General features: G+C 42.0%; 1 protein-coding gene across 1 annotated transcript in view; it reads right to left on the bottom strand.

The window, feature by feature from the left end:
- Positions 1–26,452, bottom strand: part of DPH1 (diphthamide biosynthesis 1) — a 378,970-nt gene that overhangs the window by 167,316 nt on the left and 185,202 nt on the right. Inside the window, exon 4 of the mRNA XM_069761363.1 lies at positions 15,721–15,842. Within this exon, the coding sequence (XP_069617464.1) occupies positions 15,721–15,842 (122 nt within the window). The remainder of the gene's footprint in view (positions 1–15,720; positions 15,843–26,452) is intronic.

Here is a 26,452-nt window from a genome sequence, read left to right as displayed (position 1 = left end):
TACAGGGTGAAGAAGTGCACGCCCTCAATGATAGCAACTCATACAGGGTGAAGAAGTGCACGCCCTCAATGATAGCAACTCATACAGGGTGAAGAAGTGCACGCCCTCAATGATAGCAACTCATACAGGGTGAAGAAGTGCACGCCCTCAATGATAGCAACTCATACAGGGTGAAGAAGTGCACGCCCTCAATGATAGCAACTCATACAGGGTGAAGAAGTGCACGCCCTCAATGATAGCAACTCATACAGGGTGAAGAAGTGCACGCCCTCAATGATAGCAACTCATACAGGGTGAAGAAGTGCACGCCCTCAATGATAGCAACTCAAACAGGGTGAAGAAGTGCACGCCCTCAATGATAGCAACTCATACAGGGTGAAGAAGTGCACGCCCTCAATGATAGCAACTCATACAGGGTGAAGAAGTGCACGCCCTCAATGATAGCAACTCAAACAGGGTGAAGAAGTGCACGCCCTCAATGATAGCATCTCAAACAGTGGGAAAAGTGCAAGCCCTCAATGATAGCAACTCATACAGGGTGAAGAAGTGCACGCCCTCAATGATAGCAACTCATACAGGGTGAAGAAGTGCACGCCCTCAATGATAGCATCTCAAACAGTGGGAAAAGTGCAAGCCCTCAATGATAGCAACTCATACAGGGTGAAGAAGTGCACGCCCTCAATGATAGCAACTCATACAGGGTGAAGAAGTGCACGCCCTCAATGATAGCATCTCAAACAGTGGGAAAAGTGCAAGCCCTCAATGATAGCAACTCATACAGGGTGAAGAAGTGCACGCCCTCAATGATAGCAACTCATACAGGGTGAAGAAGTGCACGCCCTCAATGATAGCAACTCATACAGGGTGAAGAAGTGCACGCCCTCAATGATAGCAACTCATACAGGGTGAAGAAGTGCACGCCCTCAATGATAGCAACTCATACAGGGTGAAGAAGTGCACGCCCTCAATGATAGCAACTCATACAGGGTGAAGAAGTGCACGCCCTCAATGATAGCAACTCATACAGGGTGAAGAAGTGCACGCCCTCAATGATAGCAACTCATACAGGGTGAAGAAGTGCACGCCCTCAATGATAGCAACTCAAACAGGGTGAAGAAGTGCACGCCCTCAATGATAGCAACTCATACAGGGTGAAGAAGTGCACGCCCTCAATGATAGCAACTCATACAGGGTGAAGAAGTGCACGCCCTCAATGATAGCAACTCAAACAGGGTGAAGAAGTGCACGCCCTCAATGATAGCAACTCATACAGGGTGAAGAAGTGCACGCCCTCAATGATAGCAAAGTATACAGGAGGAAGAAGAAGTGCACGCCCTCAGTGATAGCAACTCATACAGCAGGGGCAAGAAGTGTATGTCTCCCGAGTGATGGCAACTCATACAGGGGGAAGAAGTGCACGCCCTCAATGACAGCAACTCATACAGGGTGAAGTGCATGCCCTCAATGATAGCAAATTATACAGGAGGAAGAAGTGCACGCCCTCAATGATAGCAAATTATACAGGAGGAAGAAGTGCACGCCCTCAGTGATAGCAACTCATACAGGGGCAAGAAGTGTATGCCCCCCTGATGGCAACTCATACAGGGGGAAGAAGTGCACACCCTCAATGATAGCAATTCATACAAGGGGAAGAAGTGCACGCCCTCAATGATAGCAAGTTATTCAGGAGGAAGAAGTGCACGCCCTCAATGATAGCAATTCATACAAGGGGAAGAAGTGCACGCCCTCAATGATAGCAAGTTATTCAGGAGGAAGAAGTGCACGCCCTCAGTGATAGCAACTCATACAGGGGGAAGAAGTGCAAACCCTCATTAATCCTAGCAACCAATATATATTGTCAAAGGATAAGCCAACTATTAAAATGTAATGAACCCCCGGAAGAAGCATGAGCAAAACGGCGTTGGGGTTGGGAGGCACGGCACTTCACTTTTGTTCCCTCCTTCACACCACTTGGCTATAAACAATAATATATATATATATATATATATATATATATATACTACGTATGCTGATAGAATGTTACTGCAGTACATATAAAACCAAGAATAAAAGAACTTGGTTGGATACCATATACGATAAGGAAAAAATATCACCAAATTAACCACCTATTAAGGTCCTAAATAAAGCCTACTGCTCACACCTGCCTTGCTGTGGAGGTTGGCATCCTAAGAAACGATTTTTTGGTGCCCCCACTCAACGCAGGCTGTCCCTCTCTTCCCTACAATATCCCTCTCAATATAGGTGGGAAAACAATATGGTTAAGAGCAGTGGGGAAGGAAGAAACAAACTATAAATGGATAAATAAATCACCATTTAGGCCTTAAAAGGTACCTTCAAATAATATAATAGCGATCCCAACACACTGCATAAATTGTACACATGATAACTCAAAGTCAACCAATATTCCAGTCCACGGACGACTCATATATGGTATCCAACCAAGCTCTTTTATTCCGGGTCTGGGTTTTATATTGTATTAATTAAAAGTGAAGTTTTAAAGGGATTATATGTACGCACTTTGATTTATTAATTCCTACTATATTTTGGTTTTTCTTGGGTGTACTGCTGTACATACCATTGTTTTTGGCAAGACATATTTAGTATGTGATTATTATGAGATCATTGTCACATGGAGGAAGCAATTACGTACTTTCCGGCGTATAAGACGACTGGGCGTATAAGACAACCCCTAACTTTTCCAGTTAAAATATAAAATCTTCTCAAAAGTCGGGAGTTGTCTTATATGCTGGGTGTCGTCTTATAGGGTGGGTGCGGAGCAATTTGCGGTCGACGTATATAGTGGGGGGGAGTGGTCCCGATGACGAGGTGAGGGAGCGCCTTACTAGGAAGGTGTAAGTGAAGCAAACTGTCAGCGTATGGGATGCCAGGGGTATGCAAAAAAGAGAGAGAGCGGTGCTGTGCCTAGAAAAACACTCCTCTTTCACTCATCTGGCTTGCCCTTGTATCCTATTATCTCCTTCTCTGCCTCTGCTTCACTTACACCTTCCCGGTGAGGTGCCCCCTCTCCTTGTCATTGGGACCGCTTCCCCCACAATATGCGGCGACCACAGATTACTCCGCACATGCCCTATAAGACGACACCTGGCGTATAAGACGATACCCGACTTTTGAGAAGATTTTCAGGGGTTGAAAAGTAGTCTTATACGCCAGAAAATACAGTACTTTATACTGACCATTGCATTATGCACTTTATTGAGATAATAGACTTGCAATGTGCTCCATCTGGGCAATAGATTTATGGGGATGTCATTGATCATCATTAGAGCTGATGATCTTAGGTCGTTACTCACTAACAGGGTATCTCTACTCACATTTTTCACATGCACTTTACTATTGATGCCCCTTACTAATATAGGATTACCTTAGGTAACTTGGTTCGGTGTTTCTAGATACCACCCTGTATCATACCATGTGCAGCATACAGATTTTGTGTTCTAATTAGTGATGAGCGAGTGTACTCGTTGCTCGGGTTTTCCAGAGCACGCTCGGGTGGTCTCCGAGTATTTGTAGTTGCTTGGAGATTTCGTTTTCATTGCGGCAGCTGAATGATTTACAGCTGCTAGCCTGCCTAAGTACATGTGCGGGTAGCCTGGTTGCTAGGGAATCCCCACATGTATTCAAGCTGGCTAATAGCTGTAAATCATTCAGATGCCACAATGAAAAGTAAATCTCCGAACACTAACAAATACTCGGAGATCACCCGAGCGTGCTCGGGAGTACACTCGCTCATCACTAATTCTAATGCATTTTTGAGCAGATGTGAACGCCCTGTTTTGTATTGTATATATCCACATGTATTTAAGGGAATGTGTTGTCAGAAAATAACATATTGTTTAACGCATTAAGTTGATGTAACTGTGGCACCCCTAGGGGTATTTGCCACAAAAATAGTTACTGACACTAGACACAAATACTAAAATAGCAAAACTGCACTACCACCTCCGGCCAGAAGGGGGAGCTCCAGAGACTCCCCTTAATCCATTCTGGTCTGAGAGAAGAACTGGCAGTTGGGCTAAGGAGCTGATAGTGAGAGGTCATACAGCTGAATTTCTAACAGCCCTATGACAGTTTCCAGGCCCAAATCACCGGCCTGAGGAGAAAAGGGACAGAGAAAAAGGACATTGTGAGAACCGGGTAGCATTAATCACTACCCAGAACAGGCGCAAAGACGGATACCGGATCCGTGGCTGTATTCGTTATATATAATACAGCAACCGGAAAAACGTGAGGTGATATCAGCTTCACTAGGGCCGGACGCAGCAACAGACACAGAGTTCAGCGGTACTCCCGGAGGGGGTAAGCCGATAAAAGGACTCGGGTTGCCCGTCGAACCAGGACCCGGAGGGGACAGATTGGGCCGGCAGCCAGTTCACATACAGCAGCAGGGCCACACAGAAATTGCGCACAATAAGAGGCGAAGACCCCGGCAGGGTCAAAGTAACTCAGAGTTCCCATACAGACTCCGGTGACAGGACTGGTTGTAAATCCTTTTATGTTAAAGTAAACTGGTTAAACGTTTCAGTGCCTCAGTCTTTCATTTGGACAATAGCCATCTATCCAGGATCGGGATCATCACCGCTGGGAGAACCTGCTCCTGATCAAGTAAGTGCCTGTTCCCTCACGATACCCCTTACACTGTGCATTGCCTGAGACCACAGCACCGGGTCAAGCCACCCGTGACATCCCCCTCAAGAGACAGACCCCATTGGTCCGGTGCTGGGTATCCCGGTCTCTTGGGCGTCACATAACGTATGATGTGAAATGTATGAGGGCTTGTTTTTTGAGGGATGAGTTGTAGCTTTGAAAGTCACCGTTCATTTTACCTATTTTATCGTTATTTTATTGTGTATGGGAAAATGTGAAATAATTTCGAGTGTGGTCAAATGGTTAAAAAAGTCATTCCTACCGTTTCATTTTTACATTTGTTGTGTGCTACAAATGACCAGGCTTAAAAAATGTTCTGAACTTTGTAACAAAAAAAAAAAAAATAGTTTTGCATCACCATTTTCTGAGACCTGTAACTTTTTTATTTTTCAGTCAATGGAGCCGTGTGACGCCTATTTTTGTGTTTGCCATTTTGCATGGCTAGCTGGCATTTTTATTGATACCGTTTTGTGGTAAATAACACATTTTGATCACTTTTTATTGCATTGTGTGTGGTAAGTGCAGTGACAAAAAAAAAAACAGTTTAGGTGTTTTGACTTTTTTTCTTTACAGTTACCATATAGGTAAAATGTATATTTTGAAAGATGGGACTTTTACGCAAACAGCGATCTTCTAACTATTTTCTCTGAAACTCTGATGCGTTTCACAGAAAAGTATAGTTGCCTCCAATTGTACGGTCAGGCACTAATTCACCCTGCCCGGGGTTTGGATCCAGTGACAGATTCCCTTTAAACTGATGAGTTCCGCAGCGAAAACACTGTTCATAATGATAGAACATGGACGCTACTGCGTAGAGGATCCAGAATTCTGCATTGTAGGAACCTACCCGGCTCAGCTGTGACAGTCTGTGCCATTACGCTGGGCATATATTTCTATCGTTTATTCTATACTTGTAGCTATATCCATCCAGTCACCCATCGGCAGCCAATATCTATTTCACATCTGAATCTGTCTCTATATATCGATATACATGAATCTAGGTCTCTCACTTTATTAATGCAGTGCTTAAAGCACACATCTTCCTTACTACTTCAGAAAAGCTGTGATAATCCAGGAACACACAGAACAGATGTTCCTCTCTCAAATTAGTAAAAACAGTTCAATGCTTAGAAAAGGTAAGTGAACAGATCAGGGCTGTGAAGAAACACAGGCGTCCCCCATTCAGAAAATACACACAAAGCACAGACCCTGACTGAAACGCTACACGTCTCCTCAGAACCAGATCTACTTCCACTCCAGACCCTTGTTTTATTTGATTTATTTTGGGGCAGATTCCATCATGTTTGGACTTCAAAGTTCGGCACATCTGGGACTTACTGACAGTTTCCATGGCAACAGGATACGGAGCACAGGAACTCCAGAGTAAGGCTTCGACGGGCCTAGCTACCGCGCTCAGCACCTAACACTGAGTCATGTCGAGCCGGCCTGGGAGAACTGCCCAATGTTACCCTCACAGGCACTGCAAGGACAAAGGCCAAAATAAAAACAATGTGTGCGTAGGGTAAGAAAGGCAAGCACTATGTGAGGAAGACAAGGCGGCCTCACTACTGGGAGAATGAAAGGGTTAATAAAAACCCAAATCACACAGCACGGGCTACAGTAGACATATGGCACAGCAGAGAATGTGCCCCTAGCACACATCTCATAATATCGAATATTGTTTTTACAGCAGGTCCATGCAATGTTCACAAATCAGTAGCATCCAGTCAAACGTCTCCATGCAACAATCTGACGACAGCCATAAAGGCCCTAAAGGGGTCCTTATAATGGGGTATGTCCAGTTTCAGTCAGAGTTAACAAACTCATGGCAACAAAATAGTGCTACAGATTATGCCTTTCTTAAAGGGGTGCTATCCAGTATATTTTTGAAGCAGTTGTCCACCACACAAATAGACACACAGATATATATATACAATATATACATATATATAAATATGTGTGTGTATGTATATATATATATATATATATATATATATATATATATATATATATATATATATATATATATATATATATATACACACACACACACACAGACGCATATATACATACAGTGGGGGAAATAAGTATTCGATCCCTTGCTGATTTTGTAAGTTTGCCCAAACACAATGACATAAACAGTCTTTAATTTTAAGGGAAGGTTAAATTTAACATTGAAAGATAGAATATCAAAAATAAAATCCAAAAAATCACATTGTATACCGTAAATTATATAAATTTATTTTCATTTTGCAGTGAGAAATAAGTATTTGATCCCCAACCAACCATTAAGAGTTCTGGCTCCTACAGACCAGTTAGAATCTCCTAATCGAAGCACGTTACATGCATTAAAGACAGCTTACATAGTCACCTTTATAAAAGACTCCTGTCCACAAACTCAGTCAGACTCTAACTTCTACAACATTGACAAGACGAAAGAGCTTTATAAGGATGTCAGGGACAAGATCATAGACCTGCACAAAGCTGGAATGGGCCATAAAACCATATGTAAGATGCCGGGTGAGAAGAAGACAACTGGGACCACAGTCACCAAGAAAACCATTGGTAACACATTACGCTGCAAAGCTTTAAAATCCTGCCGTGCCCGCAAGGTCCCCCTGGTCAAGAAGGCACGTGTGCGGGCCCGTCTGAAGTTTGCCAATAAACACCTGGATTATTCTGTGAGTGTTTGAGAGAAGGTGATGTGGTCAGATGAGACAAAAATTGAGGTCTTTGGCATTAACGCAACTCGCCGTATTTGGAGGAAGAGAAATGCTGCCCATGACCCAAAGAACATCGTCCCCATTGTCAAGCATGGAGGTGGAAACATTATGTTTTGGGGGTGTTTCTCTGATAAGGGCACAGGACTACTTCACTGCATCAATGGGAGAATGGATGGAACCATATACCATAAAATCCCAAGTGGCAACTTCATTCCCTCCGCCAGGACATTAAAAATGGGTCGTGGCTGGGACTTCCAGCAAGACAATGACCCAAAACATACAGCCAAGGCAACAAAGGAGTGGCTCAAAAAAAAACAAAAAAAAAAACACATTAAGGTCATGGAGTGGCCTAGCCAGTCTCCAGACCTTAATCCCATAGAAAACGTATGGAGGGAGTTGAAGCTCCGGGTTGCGAAGCGACCGCCTCAAAATCTTACATGACATGCCCTGACATGTGCACAAACCTCATCATCAACTACAAAAAACGTCTGACTGCTGTGCTTGCCAACAAGGGTTTTGCCACCAGTATTAATTCTTGTTTGCCAAAGGAATCAAATACTTATTTCTCACTGCAAAGTGAAAATATATTTATATAATTTATACAATGTGATTTTCAGTATTTTACTTTTGATATTCTATCTCTCAATGTTAAAATTAACCTACCGTTAAAATTATAGACTGTTCATGTCTTTGTCAGTTGGCAAACTTACAAATCAGAAAGGGATCAAATATTTATTTCCCCCACTGTGTGTGCCACAGAGGTGGCTGTAGGCAGAGTCTTATCTTCTTGCTCTAAGCCACAGAAACCAAGGAAATACCTACCCAGAGGATGCCCACAAAGTCGGTCTCTATGATGAGGAACATTTTTGTTGTTTTTTTCGGGGCGGCCTGTATGCAGGTCTTTCCTTGGTTTCTGTGGATTTGAGCAGGAAGACAGGACTCTGCCTACAGTTCCACCCCAGAGTACAAGCATCTCATTAACTGAAAACTTCTAACACTGATTACACAAGAACCATAAGACTGATTTCTTTATGCCAGGTATCATTTTACTCAGTATAACAGTGGCAACATGACAATGTCTGTAGTTTACTTAGCAAAATCCTGCTGACAGGTTCACTTTAAAACTCCTTTTACTCTGTTTTTCATATAGACACAAATTTGTCCAGCGTTTTTGTCCCTATATTCTTTTCTTGGCTCTATTGTCAGGTCTTTAGAAGAAATAGCCGACAAGGAGCAGGGGCACCAATTGCGTATATTTAGGGTGCCAAACTCCGCTGCAAGGCAGGGAGAGTATAGCAAGCTGAGCAGGGTCGGGCACTGCCTCCTGGCTCTTTTCTGTGTGCTGTCTATTTGGGTGATGGTGGTGCTAGTCTGGCTGATTCACTCATTGTCTGGTTGAAGTTTTTAAGAAAACCATTAAAAGTTGTATTTTATTATATCTTCAAGTACAGAGTTGTTTATGGTGAAATAATCTATGTCTATAGACTTATCTTTGTGACCGTGAATCATTCGTGACTTCAAACTGTGCCACAAATTCTGCCACTTTGGGCCCAATTCATCAAAGCCAGTATTCTGGAGTGAAAAGCTTTGAAAAGTCACAATTTTGGTGCACCCTGAGGCTGTGAGAAAGTTTTGTGACTTCTGGTGTTCTAGCCCCATTTTTGCACAGTTCCAACAACTAAGCAAAGTGAAGCTGTGGCGGGAAGGGGGAGGGTGGTTACCACCGCTAGTCAAATTCATGATAAGTGGTGGCATTCTCTACATGACAAATCTTAGTCCAGCAGGGACTGGAGCAGGGTTTGTGGTGAGGTGATACTGGAGGACACAACTCGTCCGACACTCCTGATTAAAAAAGTGGCATGAGCCTCTCCATGAATCAGGAGGGTAAGACTCCAGCACATCTTCTCAACATTGGCATGAACAACGCTGGTCTTGATGAACCGGGCGCTTTGTGTCCGAGTAGCTGTTTCCTAAACTCTTCCACTTATACCAGTCACTAGAGATAGTGGAATATTTAGGAGGGAAGAAATTTCACACATTGACTTGTTACAATGATAGTATGCTTGAAATCAATGAGCTCTTTGAAACAAACCATCCTTTAAAAACCTACCGTATGTTAGGGGACCTTTACAGACATATTTCAAAGTAAATCCCTCAGTTTCATAAAGGTCTAAAATGTTTGCAGTTTGTCTTGACTTTATTGCGTTGAGAGATCTTCTTCAATTCTAGTTTTTATTAAATAAAATGCATTATCATTAATAACAGATGCACCGATGCAACATTACTGACTTCGCACAATTCTATATGGAAGGCTCTTGTCCACCTAAAACTTAGATTTTCAGAAGTGAGTGATGAGTGCTGATACAGCAGCTCATGCATCAGTCTCTGACACACATATTTCTGGTATCAGTACAGTACAGACAGGGCTCTCTGGAGAATAATGCCATGCTAGGAGGACTCAGCATTTTCTCTTGTTCTCGCCGCTTGTTGACAAATACAAGTTGTATGAGCCCGGTCCCATCATTTTTCATATTTCTGTCTGTCCTGTAATCCTCTTCTCCCACATCACAGTTCATCTGAGAGTTATTGGTGCAGCGTTCAATGATTGTGTGCACATTAGTGATGAGCGATCATGCTCAGATAAGTTGATATCTGAGCATGCTTGTGTGCTAACCGAGTGTCTTCGGCGTGCTCAAATAATATATTCAAGTCCCTGCATGTCTCGCGGCTGTTCGACAGCCGCAACACATGCGGGGATTGTCTAACAAACACCTTTTCATGGCACGTCTTCTCATCACTAATGTACATTAAGCAATCAAGGATTTAAAGGGGTTGTCCACTACTCAGACAACACCTTGTCAATCCTTATATTTCCCTCTTGAGAAATAACACTTATACTCACCTCCGGTGTCAGTGCCATTGCACCGGTGTCTTCATTGACACTGGGGCTGTGAGACATGTCATGTGATCCCCGTGCCCAATCAGCACAGGCTTCACTATCCCCACGTTCAGACAAATCACATATCTAAAGCTACTGCTCTCGGACTGCTTCCGGATGTATGTAATTCGCCCCAAGGTGGGGAGACTGCCGCGGCCAATTGCTGTCTGTTGAGGGAACCTCGGCATGTGACTGCTACTTCCAGTGATTAGCTGCAGCGGTAATTAGTGATGAGCGAGTATAATCATTGCTCAGGTTTTCCAGAGCACGCTCGGGTGATCTCCAAGTATTTGTTAGTGTTCGGAGATTAAGTTTTCATTGCCTCAGCTGAATGATTTATAGCTATTAGCCAGCTTAATTACATGTGGAGATTCCCTAGCAACCAGGCAACCCCCACATGTCCTCAGGCTGGCTAGTAGCTGTAAATCATTCAACTGCGGGGGCGATGAAAACTAAATCTCCGAACACTAACAAATACTTGGAGATCACCCGAGCAACTAGTAATGAGTAGATACCAGTTATAATTGCTGGAGCACAGTAACCGGACACCAACGCATGATCAATATCCTTTGTCAACACAGGCAGAGGATTGGTAAGGTGAGTATTATGCTGGTACTTATTTTTTTTATTTAAAATTGGTAACTTTTTGTAAAAATTGAGTTGGTAAAACCCTTTATTCTTTCATCCTAGGATTAGAGGGTGCCATATCCTTCTTCAAGTGAATGAGCCTAAGCAGCAACAGCAGGGACACCATGCAGAGAAGAGTAGGCATCATCATTAAAAATCCATTTTATAGGGTTTGTCACATCCTGACAACAGTTTTGCTCTGACAAACCTGGTCATTCATACAATGCAGGGACAGTGATCTGAACACCTGACATGTCGCTCTTCATTTTCTCCAGCTGCTAATATCTGATCCCCGCAGGGTTTTGATACTAGACCGACTCTAAGGTGGTGCTCTCGCTAAATACACATTACAATCTGATTTGTCTAAGAGCCATCCAAATATCCCCTAAAGGCAGATATCGAGCGAAAGGCGTATTGGGCGAGTTAGATCTTAACATGCCCCATACTAAGGTAAAATCGTGACAAATAGAAGAAGCGGTTCTGCTGACAGCTATCTAACGTCTCCACAATAACTCCTACCAAATCTCCAGCAAAAATGTTCAATATCAACGGCATCACACACGAAGGTCTAGAAATAGTGCAATAGAACGCATGCTTCAAGAATCCCGCACAAGGATGGGGTGGAAGCCGCAGATATACGCTTCCTGCCTGGAAGGGCGAGGGGCGGCATAGGGACTGTGTGTGATTACTGCGCTTTGTATTGTGAAAAGTGGTGTCAGATCTGCTTAATCATAAATATATATATATATATATATATATATATATATATATACACATTAATATTTATGATCAAGCAGATCTGACACCACTTTTATATATTTTTTTATATATATATATTATACATACACACACACACGCACACACAACACCTCTATAATCTACATGGGCCATACTACACAATAGCTACATTTAGTGTGGCAAGACCGATATTTATTATACTTATATAGCGCTCATATTCTGCAGCACTTTACATACATTTTCATCACTGTCCCTGATGGGGCTCACAATCTATATTCCCTATCAGTATGTCTTTGGAGTGTGGAAGGAGGCCGGAGAACCTGGAGGAAATCCACGCAAACATGGGCAGAACATATAAACTGAACCCAGGACCCCAGTGCTGCAAAGCAACAGTCCTAATTACCGTTGTACTGAAAAAAAAATCCACAAAACATTTAATTTGCAGCAAATCGCACCCAATGTACCAAAATGATGCACTACAAATAAATGTGTGCCTTCCTAATGGCTGTACATGTAATTTCGGGGCCAGAGGGCCGTCAGTCACAATGGCTGGTTGCTGAAACCCATGCCGCTGGTGCATTTTTCTTTAAGTCTGGGGTCCGTATTACAGAAGAATATTGCACATTTAAAGCTCTTTATACAATACTCTGCCATCACAATGGTCTCATTTCTCGCATATTTCAAGTATGTGCCCCTATGTACAAGTCTCAAACACAGATCCATACACACCGCACACCTTACCAGACCCAGGATGAGTCACTTCACGATGGACACAGAAAGGGGACAGCTGGACAGCAGATGGATGAAAGCCAAGTTTATTCTGCTGTGACACAAGCTTTACGCAAGTGATAGATCTTACCCATGGGGGCAAGTAATGAAGAGGAATAGTCAAAGAAAAGAAGCTGCATTCCTCCAGCTGACATATCGATCAGCTTACTGAATCAAAGCTATTGACCCAAAAGACGTTCTCCTTCCCGGACAGAAATAAAGCCTGCACTATTCTGTGCCAACAGAAGAGGGCAGTGTCGAGCTCAGGTAGATGATTGTTAATTTGTTCCATCTATTTATCGCAAATATTCATTCTTAAGGGGCATCGACAAGGGGTTAATGATTCGGAATGCTTCTTATTTCTGCCGCTTCTTCTTCATCATCATTTCAGACAATGCAGTGTACATGTAGAATTTTATTTTTGTCCTTAGTACGTAGGTTTCAACAGTTAGGAGGGTTTTGGAAGAGGTTTTTTCCCCTCTCATCGCTCGGTTGTCTGTGTTGCAGCCTGTATGTTGCTACAGGAACTGACGTGAGGTCACAGCAAGGTGTTTTCGCTCGCAGAATGCAATACAATATTACATTTGACAGAAATGAGGTACTGAATCAACTGAGGTAAAACATGTTGTTCTGAATTGCCCTATTTATGGAAGTTATTACAGCTGTTCCTTGTACAATGAAAAGAACAAAAATGTCCATTGTATTTGTACACCACCCAATCCCACCTGGGCAACGGGGGTAGGTGCAGTCCCATCGCCTTCATTTATGACATATGGTGATGCCATAGGTGCGGGTCCTACAAAAAAGAAAGACCTCAAGAACAGGACCCGAATTTTAATGTTGGGACCTAGTTTTTGATACTGTCAAGCTTGAAACGTATCTCCTAGTCATTGGATAGGGGATTACCTCCCAATCAGTGGGGGGTCCAACCACCAGTACCCCCACTGAAGCACCCCGTGTGAATGGAGCGGTGATCGATCATGCGCACTACCGCCATTTACTCTTTATGGAACCATTGAAGATGGCTAAGCACAGCTGTGTGTGAATGTGCGCATAGTTGAGCACAGCTCTCTGGTTCAGTGGGGTCTCGGCAGTCAGGAAATTATTCCTTATCCCGAGCACAGGTAATAACTTTCAAACTTGAGAATACCCCTTTAAAGAGAACCTGACAGCACGATTTTTTTTAGTGTAAAGTGAATACATGGCTGTAATGACGCTGACTAAATTGATACCTTTGGTGAAGACATCCGCTTTGTTGTTCTTCTTTAATCACAATTTGACGTTTCTGTTAATTATATTTCGGTGCACAGGGGCCGGACTGTACACGGGGTTTTCTCCTCCCGGCATGTGATTCTCCGGCCCCTCCACCTATCTATGGTCTTTGAATGAAATCTCAGCAGTGACCTATCATTCACAGACTGGAGATAGGTGGAGGGGCCGGGAATCACAGACAGGGAGGAGAAGACCCTGTGTAGAGTGTAGAGTGTAGAGTCCGGCCCCTGTGCACCGAAATATAATTACGAGAAAACTGCAGATGATTTAAGAAAAACAACAATGTGAATTTCTGCACCAAGAGTATCAATTTTAATTTTTATTAAAGCGTCATTACAGCCATGTCTTTACTTTGCATTACAAAATCGTGCTGACAGGTTCTCTTTAAATTCACAAGCTGGTGGGAGCAATTTATGGGGGAAAATTCTGCTGACAGATTGTCGCTAACTAAGTGCACTTGGGACATTGAAGCAGGAAAACTAACCAGACTATTTTAAAGATATTGCAAGAAATAATGAATATATAGGGGACAATTCCTATTTCCTTTTATACCACAAAACTGGCAAATAAAAGTGACAAATTTTCTTTTGCAATTTTTGCTCCAGTTCCGACACTTTTCCGAAAGGTGGGTGGAGCTTAGCTGAAGCGCCCCACACTCCCCCCTCAAATTTAAAGGTTTATTATAATTTATGTCAGAAAATACAGCAAAAATGTGCTTCAGCCCAAGACTGGAGAATATTTTCTGACTTTAGGGAATGGGTAACTATGCAATGTGTCAAATTCAGTAAAAGGTGCATGCTATTGAATTTGTTGCGACCTTGTCCTAATTATATATATATTTTATTTTATGTTTATTTTATGTTTAAATAAACATTTTATTTAATATATATATATATATATATATATATATATATATATATATATATATATTAAATAAAATGTTTCTTAGCGGCATTTACTTCAATGGTGTGTTTGAAACACTTCCTTTTTTGAGGTCTCACCTTCTAGACCTTAAATACTGCATCCTCACCTATCAGCACCAAACAAGTCAAGTTTTTTCATACAAAGATCTGGCCACTAAAATTGATTCTTCAAAGTTTATCTTCATAATTATCCCAAGTTACTCTAACGCTAGCCATACACGAGATAGCAGAAATTAGTGAATTATTTTGCAAGACCCTGGGTATAAAGGAAAAGTCAGTTTTCTGAGGTTGCCAAAATGGAGCCCAGTGATCACATCCTACTTGTCAGCAGCCCCGGCTCATCTTTTGATCATCTGGCCTTGCGTGATTTTGTTTGTTCATCATTCCGCAATGATGACGTTGCGCTGGGCAAGCTAATAAAGAGGAGCTTGTGATACCAGGAAATAGGACGCGGCTCGCAGGGCTTCTGTTCGGCAGCTACTAAATATGGAGTCCTGAAAATGTATTCACTACTCTTGATGAGGCAACAGTTTGCCGAAAAATTGTTTGGCGTACAACAATCTCTCCCGACTTCCCTTTATACATGAGTGTTCGGCTTAGTAATAGGGAGAGAGGGGAAAGCTGCTGTCAGACACCTCTGGCATTGTCTTACCTTCCCTGAAAACAATAGGATTGAGTATTGAAATTCCAACTGCCCAATCCTTCACTTTCCCAACAGAAATGTTGAAGCCCCCAAACCCATCAGCCCATCAGATGGTCTGCTAGTTTGGTCGACTGTCATCTAATGTGTATGGGGCCTTAAGAATGCTGTAACTAGTGTGATCATCCCATTATCCCGGTTACTTACTAGTAGGTGACCCCGATAACAAATTTCCCTTTAATAGCAGTATATTCTGTAAAAACAACAATTTTATTTTCAGCAACACAAATTACAATAAAGTTCCTGTCCATAGTTTCCATCATTCAGCCTGTCCATCGTTTTTCTAGACTTGTTACCCAACATTTCACTCATGAACAATTGAAATATAGAAAGATATAAACTTACTCAGGCAGCTGTGCCCATAATGTACCAGGAAGTCGGCTCCTAGCGCCCGAGCAGTGTAATCATCCACGCAGCACGCTCCGTATGTCACATCTCCCATCACCACGGTCTCTGCCGACGTAAATCTATGGCCAAGAAACAGGGACATGAGACCAGCAGGGAATATTCATTGCAGACTTAAGAACACATGATAAATGATGTGCACTAAAAGGGCATGAGACGTGCAAAAAGTATATTTGTCCAAAATCCCATTGCAATTTAAATGGAAAGAAAAGCAAAGAGAGCAATAGATACAATGAGAGCAGTTTTGGCAACATAACCTTAGGGCCACAGAATATAATAATAGGTAATAAGCACATATGCAGTGTATGAAAGGGGCCATGTAATTCTGGAAAACAAGCAGCCCATTTCCCACCCTGGAAAAAGCAGTTTAACAATAAACTATGTGGCATTATGTCCTATAATGGAAAATGTGTCTGCAAGACCCTTGAAACTTCAGAACATAACTACATTCTTCTGTAGGTGATATACCACTGCTGATGTTAAAGGGAACTTGTCATCAGATTCATGTTGCCCGAACGACAGGAAGGGGTGAATCATAGAATTGGTATATTTTGTTCAACCACTGCAATATTTCAGAGTAAACATACTTTGAAAAGTCGGCCAAGAACTGACTATCCGATATGGTCCCTGGCAGGCATCTCATCATTGATATCACCATCATCATGATTACAGAACTCATTACATGTACAAATCGAGACAAAGTCATGGGCAAAGCACTGGAGGGGAGATATGCATCACTGAAGTTATTAGCTTCAGTGATATGAACCTAGGAAAACGCTCCAGCACACTAAGTGCTGAGAGGGGTTAATCGGCTATGTTTAGTGCTAGGTTAAAGGTACACTAAACGATTTACCAACGATCACGACCAGCGATACGACCTGGCCGTGATCGTTGGTAAGTTGTTGTGTGGTCGCTGGAGAGCTGTCACACAGACAGCTCTCCAGCGACCAACGATGCCGAAGTCCCCGGGTAACCAGGGTAAACATTGGGTTACTAAGCGCAGGTCCGCTTAAAAAAAAAAAAAACACTACATACTCACATTCCGGTGTGTCACGTCCCTCGCCGTCAGCTTCCCGCACTGATGGTGAGGGCCGGCCGTAAAGCAGAGCACAGCGGTGACGTCACCGCTGTGCTTTACGGCCGGCGCTCACAGTCAGTGCGGGAAGCTGACGGCGAGGGACGTGACAGACACCGGAATGTGAGTATGTACTGTTTTTATTTTTTACATTTACAATGGTAACCAGGGTAAATATCGGGTTACTAAGCGCGGCCCTGCGCTTAGTAACCCGATATTTACCCTGGTTACCAGTGAACACATCACTGGATCGGTGTCACACATGCCGATTCAGCGATGACAGCGGGTGATCAGCGACCAAAAAAAAGGTCCTGATCATTCCCAGCGACCAACGATCTCCCAGCAGGGGCCTGATTGTTTGTCGCTGTCACACACAACGATTTTGTTAACGATATCGTTGCTATGTCACAAAAAGCAACGATATCGTTAAAGAAATCGTTATGTGTGACGGTACCTTTTGTGACCAGCTGTAGGGTGTGTGGATTCCAGAGGACAAATACACACACTTCTGGCTCATTCAGTGTTGGGTGTGCCTGGAGGTGCAAGCTCCAGACCTGTGTTTTCATAAGAAATGCGGATCTCAGCAGCAACAAGGACTGTGCCATACATTATAGTTTTGTTTTCCTGTTAGGCCAGAAAGACCGTGCTTATTTTGTTAACGTTGCACTGATATATGCAGTACTTTTAATAAACTATTGGAATATTTAAAGAAACAACGTTCTTGTGTCTACAGTATAACAGTGAATGTTAAACTGTCTATATATTCGTAAACCGGAAGCTAGAACAAAAGCTATCACAGGTTGGTAAATATTACACTTTCTCAGCAGACCAAATCAGCTCTACATTGTAGTAAGAAGGCAGCTGAATTTGCCCTGTAGCCGATAAATGCTATCCCCAGTTACAGGGGAAATCGGTAAGTAAATATATAGCATTGTTGAAATGACCCAACAAAGATCTTTTAAGACCTTGTAGGGTACAACATGTGTACAATAAAGACACCTCTACTCCATTCAAAACAGGCTCTGCAGAGCCCTGTTCTCAGGATAACTGGGTTTCCCAGTGATCGGATCCCCGGTGATCAGCAAGTTATGCCCCATCACATAAAAAAATCTTGGTATTTTGAGATAAACCCTTTAAAAAGGCATTTAAATGTTTGTTTGGTAATGCATTTTCATTTTTACAAAAGTAACAACAGGAAGTACAGCCATATTGTTATCTATGAACTGGCTTCTCAGACGTTGAAGGTGAATTGCTACTTATTGATTGAGTAGGTTGATCGAACAAATTGTTAACAAATTCAATGGTAACCACACATATCACTAGACTACAGTCATGTCTAAATGCTTTCAGAGTGACTTTTTTTCTTGCAAAGCCAAAAAATGTCCTGTGTACATAATTTTAATGATTTTCATGCTATCTCTGGAGAAAGTGCTTACAAGGACAAGTTTTGAATATCACTCTATTATGCGGATTTAAATATCAAAGCAAATGAGTTTCTGTAAAAGGGTGCTGGTGCTTTAAATCACTGGCTTGTTCTGTTGGGACATAGTCATCATTGCTTTGTATCATAAAGGCTTTACAGGCAAGGACATTGCTGTTTGTAAGATTGCTCCTAAACAAACCATCATCATCATCATCAATGATGGATCATCAATAACTTCAATGAGAGAAGTTTAATTACTGCGAAGAAAGCTTCAGTGTTTCAAAGAAAGGCCTGCAAGCGCCAGGACCATCACCTAAAGACTATTAAGCTATGTTATTGGTTCAATACCAGTTAAGAGCTTGCTCCGGAAAGCAGCAGGCAGGTGCGAGTAGATCTGCATGCACAGTGAGGTGAAAGACTTTGTAGGTTGACCTGGTGTCAAGAAGGGTAGAAAAATAAAACCACTTCTCTCAGGAAAAACATCAAAGACAAACTGACATTTCTGCAGACTAAAGGGAGTTATTTTCTCTGGTGTAGCTCCCTTCATATAATTTGGGACATATGGAAGAATGATTGGTGAAGAAAAGGTGAGTGCTACAAAAGAGTTCTCTCTCATGCCAACAGAAAAGCATCCCAAGACCTTTAACGTGTGGGGTACATTTTCATTTAAGGCAGTGGGCTCAGTCACAATTTTGAACACTGCCATGAATAGAGAATGGTAGGTATCTAAACATCCTTCCAGAGCAAATTCTTCCAACAATCAAGGAGCAATGATGAACAATGCTTTTCCAGCATGATGGAGAGCATGTCACAAGGCATAAGTGATCAAAAGGCTTGGTGAACAAAGCATTAAAACTTTGCGTTGATCGCCAGGAAACTCCCCAAATCTCAATTGAATTGACAACTTGTGGTCAATCTTCAAAAGTAGGTGGACAAACAAACAAAAACACAGTGATAAACTCCAAGCACTAATTAGCCAAGAATGGGGCTGTCATCAGTCAGGATTTAGCCCAGAAGCTGATATCTCAGTATCAGTGTGAACTGCAGAAGTCTGGAAAAATAAGGGTCAACACTGTAAATATTGAGGCTTTTTATAACCTTGATGAATTGGTCAATAAATCATACAAATATCTGACTAAAAGTTCTATCAACACTGAAGCAGCAAACTTTGTGACAACCATTTATGGTATGTCGGTCTCAAACTTTTGGTTTCGACTGTAGACAGTTTTGTAAAAAAAAAAAAAAAAAATAGCTGCTGCAATATCAATAAAACCGTAAGATGCCAATATTTGAACCCTCTACCCCAACATATCAGACTCTCACCTACCATCGAAATTTTCAAAAAGAACCTGAAGACCTACCTCTTCCGGCAAGCCTACAACCTGCAGTAACCGCCGATCGACCAAACCGCTGCATGACCAGCTCTATCCTCGCCTACTGTATTCTCACCCATCCCTTGTAGATTGTGAGCCTTCGCGGGCAGGGTACTCTCTCCTCCTGTACCAGTTATGACTTGTATTGCTTAAGATTATTGTACTTGTTTTTATTATATGTATACCCCTCCTCACATGTAAAGCGCCATGGAATAAATGGCGCTATAACAATAAATAATAATAATAATTTGCTGTCATAATGTCACTGCATGTTCTCTAGTATGCTCTATGGAGAATAGACAGTGAGTTTGGGGGTTGGGCATAGTGATCAACATGTAATTTCATATATTAAAGGAGTTGTCCAGTCACACCACCAATGTCCTATTGATGATGTATCCTTTAAGTAATATTGGGTAATTGTATATTACCATTCACTATCTATACGGCGGTTCTCTTCAACTTGGTGTCAGATGTTTTAATTTTTACATATAGTGCATTGCAAATAACTTAAATGAATCTGATGTTGTAGTATCGGCGCTCGTCAATGTGCTTGCAGAAGTGATATTTTGAACCTCACATTGGAAGCGTGGCAGATGTCAGACAAACCTGTTATTAGCTCACGATCAAAATTCACAAAACATTCATTATGAAAGCTGCGATTATTGAGAAATCTTATGACAGATAGATCTCCATCTTGGAAACACAAGTGTTGAGGAAACAATTGCTTTAATGCTAAGCAGATAAGGATGAAAAGTACATCACAGATTAGACAAAACACAAATGTTTTTGTTTTACTCTCCTTGATTTGCTCGGATTCTTATCAGCTCCGTTGAAAAGGACATGCAGAGTGTGTCCCTGACAAGTGTGCGCTGTACCAGCACAGGACTTTTATTTTACAGCCAATCAATCACTGGATTTGGAGGGGTTGTTAAAGATGAGCAAACTATCTATATTTTGACTCAAGCAGCTGCAATCTTTTCCCTTGTTTTTGTGTCATTTTGCAGCTCAGCTCCGTCCACTTGATCTTAGTGTACTGACTCTGTCTATCTTACATGTAAAGGGGTCTTCTGACGCTTCCCACAACAAATGTCGGGGGGGGGGGGGGATGTGGTGAATTTCAATGCCTGATCCTAATGCTTTGAAGATGCAGTCTCCATCTTAAACATGAGCACACAGCTCCCCTGCCTCTGGCTTCCTGTTTGACTGACAGTTCAGACCAGAGGCATCTTTGCACCACTGGCCAGAACTGTTCGGACCAGAGGCATCTTTGCACCACTAGCCAGAACTGTTCGGACCAAAGGCATCTTTGCACCACTAGCCAGAACTGTTCGGACCGGAGGCATCTTTGCACCACCAGCCAGAACTGTTCGGACCGGAGGCATCTTTGCACCACCAGCCAGAACTGTTTGGACCGGAGGCATCTTTGCGCCACTAGCCAGAACTGTTCGGACCGGAGGCATCTTTGCACCACTAGCCAGAACTGTTCGGACCAGAGGCATCTTTGCACCACTAGCCAGAACTGTTCGGACCAGAGGCATCTTTGCACCACTAGCCAGAACTGTTCGGACCAGAGGCATCTTTGCACCACTAGCCAGAACTGTTCAGACCAGAGGCATCTTTGCACCACTAGCCAGAACTGTTCAGACCAGAAGCATCTTTGCACTACTAGCTTGAACTGTTCGGACCAGAGGCATCTTTGCACCACTAGCCAGAACTGTTCGGACCAGAGGCATCTTTGCACCACTAGCCAGAACTGACTCTCTCCAATGCCACTTTTACAGCAATATAAGTGGCACTGAAGCTAGCCAAGACCGAGAGCTACCAGTACATACCAGCATTCTTTGCCAACTTGAAACCAGTGCTTACAATCTCAACAAAAAACATTTATAAGTAAATTGCAAAGTTGATTGTCTATATGAGTACTTCACAATTTTAACAACTTTACATTATGATGAAGATCATCCTTTAGGTTCCATTTATGGGACTGATCAGAAGGAATAGCTGCAACTCCATTTATGTCTATGGGACTGAGTGAGAAAGCAGAGGGCTGTACCAGACTCCCTCCATTAGACCCCACAGACACTAAATAGACCCTAGACCCTGCAGTGAGGAAGAACCAGATGAATCGTGACCCCCGCTACCGCCATTCCAGTGACGGTGAGTGCAGCTAGAGCCAGGACTAGAGCAGCAAACTGAATCACTGACCAGAGAGAAGTCAAGCCTAGTTATGACCAGAATCGTTCCATGTTCATATGTAGATCAGGTCATTATTGTGGCTTTTATGGAATACAAACCTTCGCGATCAAAGTCAAGCAAGTCCACGAACAAGACCATTTTTTAAAATGTTTCTTCTTAAATTAAAACATACTACTTTACTCTCTATTTTTTGTGATCACAACAAAACCAAATCTTTTGAGAAAACTGAAAGAAAAAAAAAAAACACATCACAGTTTAGCCACTAATGTAGAGTAATTCAGATGACTGCACAATGGCTAACCATGTTACGGCTCTCAAGACCTAAATTGAATAGGACTATCATGCCCGTAATGAACAATGAATGTCTATAATAATGATACTTTATGGGTACTGAAAATCAATCTGGCCAGGACTTGCTGTTGTAATACAGACTAGAAAATGAAACTTTACAGCCACGTGAATTAATCCTAAGGCCTTGACTTCTAAGTAGTCGCACTTATTTGTTCTTGAGGTTCTTGCACTTGGAACATATTTTCAGTCGTGTGATGATACCATTGCCCAATAGTCAGAATTTGCACATCACTTAATTTGATTCCCTGCGTTCATCCAGGTTTTGCAGCAGGGTCTGAGCAGGGTTACTGATTTGATGTTTTCGAAAGCATATTCGGCAGCATGAAGGAAAATGTCAAACACTGTTTTCCTTCCGTATGTTACAGAGCGCCAAGTCCCTCTGCGACATGCTAAGCAGGCAGCCATATAATGGCCAGGCATGTTAACTTCCCTTTTAATATAGACGCATTAAAAGGTCTTGCCCTCGGAGCTGAACTCAATACCATCCAATCCACCGAGAGTACGAGACATTTTTATTACTGCCTCCGTTGTGCTCATCTGAAAGCGAAGAATTAATGTCACTGATATTCTAGCGTCCGGTTAGCATGGCTGAGTCATAAAGCTGTTCATTGAAATTTCATACATAAGGGCAAGGAAATAAATCCAGAATTATTTAAAACAGAACACAAAATCCAGCCGAGATTTTTATTTTATTATTATTTTACAGTGAAGGTGAGGAGTAGGAAACACGGAGGTCATTTATAAGGATTCTGCTAAGTAACAGGTTGTGTCTTTAAACGGACTGCTTCAAAAAGACCAACCCGCAGCCTATAATCAGGCTGGAATAATCTCAGGTCGGTGCCTCAAGCATTAGATGCTAGGTTTAGCAATTATCCCTTCCATCCCCATGTACGAGAGGTGAGGCTGATGGGCAGAGCGAGAAGCTATGAAGCCCATTGGGCACTTAACAGGTGATATTAATAGTGATCGGAAATGACAAACTATTACAACAGGAGGGGGTAAAGAGCGAAACGCGTGGTGGTGATGATAAGCACAGGTAGTGCAGACACAGCCAGCTTCAATTGATCTGAAGTTTAACTCATGCCTGTAAGTCAATTGTGGCGCACCTATCCCCCAACCCATAACCAGAGTTAAACAGCCGCTTCTCATTCCCAGCAAGGCTTAGGGTGCCAGTGTCACAATACATTGTAATACGGCGCGTTTGAAGTGGTGATCAAGAGTGGCGTCATGGGAGAAGTCCCCCAGGAATTGAGTTGTCATGAGATTTTGCAGTGGGAACAAAAAAAAATAACACAAAGACAGAAAATAAAAGGGGAAGCAAAGCGTCATCTCAGATGAAAACTCAAGTGTGAACAGAAAAAGGCTTTAAAAAAGCCTCATAGAATAAAGTGTCAGAAAGGTTCCAAAAATAATCCGCCGTACACAAAGTGTAAGAATGTAAGAGTGCGGCTGGGCACAGTAGGAAGAATAGTCACTCCTGAATACAGGGAGCGGAGAACAAGCGCAGCTATATACACGCATACTACGAGATCATGGGATCATTAATTAGAGCCATGAGTTCTCGTATGCAGATGAGTTCATGGAAAAATGTAAATCACAGAATAATAGAGATTTTCTCTGGTAGTCTCACGGACAGTGAATGCAGTGTACCCCCGCTCCAATCAAGACGCAGCTCAGTTCGAAGGCCTGGTTTTGGCATCGCTGGGGCTCCCAGAAGGAAGACCCTCAGTGATCTTCAAATCATCTCCGATCCCATCTGATTGTCCTGAAACATCCTGATTGTGCACATTAGGATGCTGACAAGTGTGCTCTCTGTAGTGCTATATCCTATGGGCAGTGGAGAACTTGTGACTTTTAAGGTATGTGCACACGTCAGGATTTTTCGCAGAAATTTTCCTGACAAAAACCGGACATTTCTGCCAGAAATCTGCAAGCGTTTTTACCGCGATTTTGACGCGTTTTTTGTGCGTTTTTTCCCAAATGCATAGAATTGCGGGAAAAACGCAGAAAATCCACAAAAATAATGAACATGCTCATTTTTTTACCGCGATGCGTTTTTTTCGCGGAAAAAAACGCATCCATGTGCACAAAACATGCAGAATGCATTCTAAATGATAGAATGCATAATGTATGCGTTTTTAATGAGTTTTTATAGCGTTTTTAGCGCGAAAAAACGCAAAAAAACCTGTACGTGTGCACATAGCCTTAAAAACCCCTTTCATATGACAACATTGATTTGACCCAGCGTAAAAAAAATTTTTATTTTATAATTTCATGGAGGCTTCAGCTTTTATTTTACTCACGTATATATTTACAAGCATCCGCTTCTTACCTTCTTTCCTTTAACATGCTTGGCTGAGTAGAGTTTGTGGTTAACTGGTGACCAAGCGAATGTTCTGCTAATTAGTATCTCATAAGCATGGTTGAACCCATTTGCCTTCATGACTAGTGGGATCACAGTTGTCAGACCTTTGTTAATTTGCAAGTGAGGACATATTCTAGGATAATAGTTTTACAGAAAACTACAGACTGCAATATCGCATACACAGTTGCCCGCAGTCACAGTTATGCTGGGAGAGTCCCTGGATTGGGAGACCAAAAGGAGTTTGGGTTAACTAAGCTCTAAGATAGATTCTTCATCATCAGTGTTTACTACCACGTGGGCATAACATTGACAATAGCCGTAATGATTCAAATTAAATTATTCATAAAGAGGAGTTAAAGGGTTAAAAGGAGCAACTTTCAGGATCAATGAACAGAAAACAATGTGATGCAGTCCTTGTATTGTCCGGTGCTAAAGGAGCCTATTCCGCTGTTGTAGACGATTATATCTAAGTAAAGACCATTTACTCGTAGCTCATTGCTGTAGATTTTACTAACATTTACTAAAGGTCACATTCTAACAGCACAAAAGCCGCCTTTCTGACCCTTTCCGCTCTTCATTAGTACCATGTTGGTGCTACTTGGCATTTATCTCCAGTCCTTCCTCGTTATCAGTTGTTCCTACTGACCCCAATGCCATCCCTAGACACTTGGTTTACCCATGTTTAATAACTAATTACAGGCTAAATTGTGATCTACTTTGAGGATTCTGAGCACAGGGACTTCGAAGTTTAATCATGGCGCTCTCAAGTTAATTAAATGGAAATGGTAAAACAGCAGTCAGACCATTAGTATGTCTGTCAAGACAAGTAGATTAGAACCCACATATATTTAGACATATATAATTATAATCAGACTAACGCTCAACAATGACATTCATAGTGAATTAGTGCTGGGGTCTTCAGGGGAAAAGGGTTCTATCTACGCAGAATTGGATAACTTCCAGGGGCCAGAGAGAATGTGTCTAGTTTCTGATATTTATGAAATGTAATTTAAGGGGACTAAAATGGAAAAAAACACTATTGGTCTAATTGGCTTCATTCAAAACAATATCCCCCCCCCCCCAATAATCTCTCTAAATTGAAGTAAATTTGGGGATTTACACCCTGTAAGTGTTCATTATGCAAACGAGCTATACTGACATGGCAAACCAAAGAATAATCTTCTGAGTAATAAGTGTTGTAGTGAGGACTTGCCCCCAATGATTGGAGCGTATACAGCCCCTATAAAAAAAAAGTTTGTAAATAATTGGTCCCTTTTAAATATTTTTTATTTTTCTGAGTTGGAAGGATAGGTATCTTTACAGTCTATCAACAGCTATGGCACCAACACCGAGAAAAATTATATTTATTTTCATATTCCATAGGGAATTGGAAGATCCAACCTCCTGACCACTTAGATAGGGACTTTTCAATCATTGGGGCTCACTTTTTTTAGGGGACTTTTAGGTTTTGTCTGTAAACCTCACTTCCAGATGAGGTTAACATAAAACCTACCACGCGTTTTGTCCAATGGCTGCCAGGACATGATCATTGACGGGTGTAGATCGGCATCTCTGCTTTGTAATTACATTAATTAAATAAACAATTATTTGGTCTCCATGAGAATCAAACCCATGACCTTTATCATTCCAGGTGACAACATAAGCTATGTGCAACAGCCTCTGCCGACATCACTGGGACTCAGAACCCACAGACAACTTATACCTAGAGATACAGCTGCACATAGCAGTGTATTTCTACGTCCCTGTATTCTAGAGCAAAAATAAAACAGACTTTTTCCCTACAAATTACTAAAAACAATGAAAAGCAATTACAATGTCATTTTCACTGCGTTTTTTTTTTTTCTCTAAATAATAAGCATCGCAAATCA

Source organism: Ranitomeya imitator, chromosome 3 (assembly GCF_032444005.1).
Source record: "Ranitomeya imitator isolate aRanImi1 chromosome 3, aRanImi1.pri, whole genome shotgun sequence".
NCBI lineage: Eukaryota > Metazoa > Chordata > Amphibia > Anura > Dendrobatidae > Ranitomeya > Ranitomeya imitator.
The sequence above is the reverse complement of the archived record's forward strand: the minus strand, read 5'-3'. Positions and strand labels throughout refer to the sequence as shown.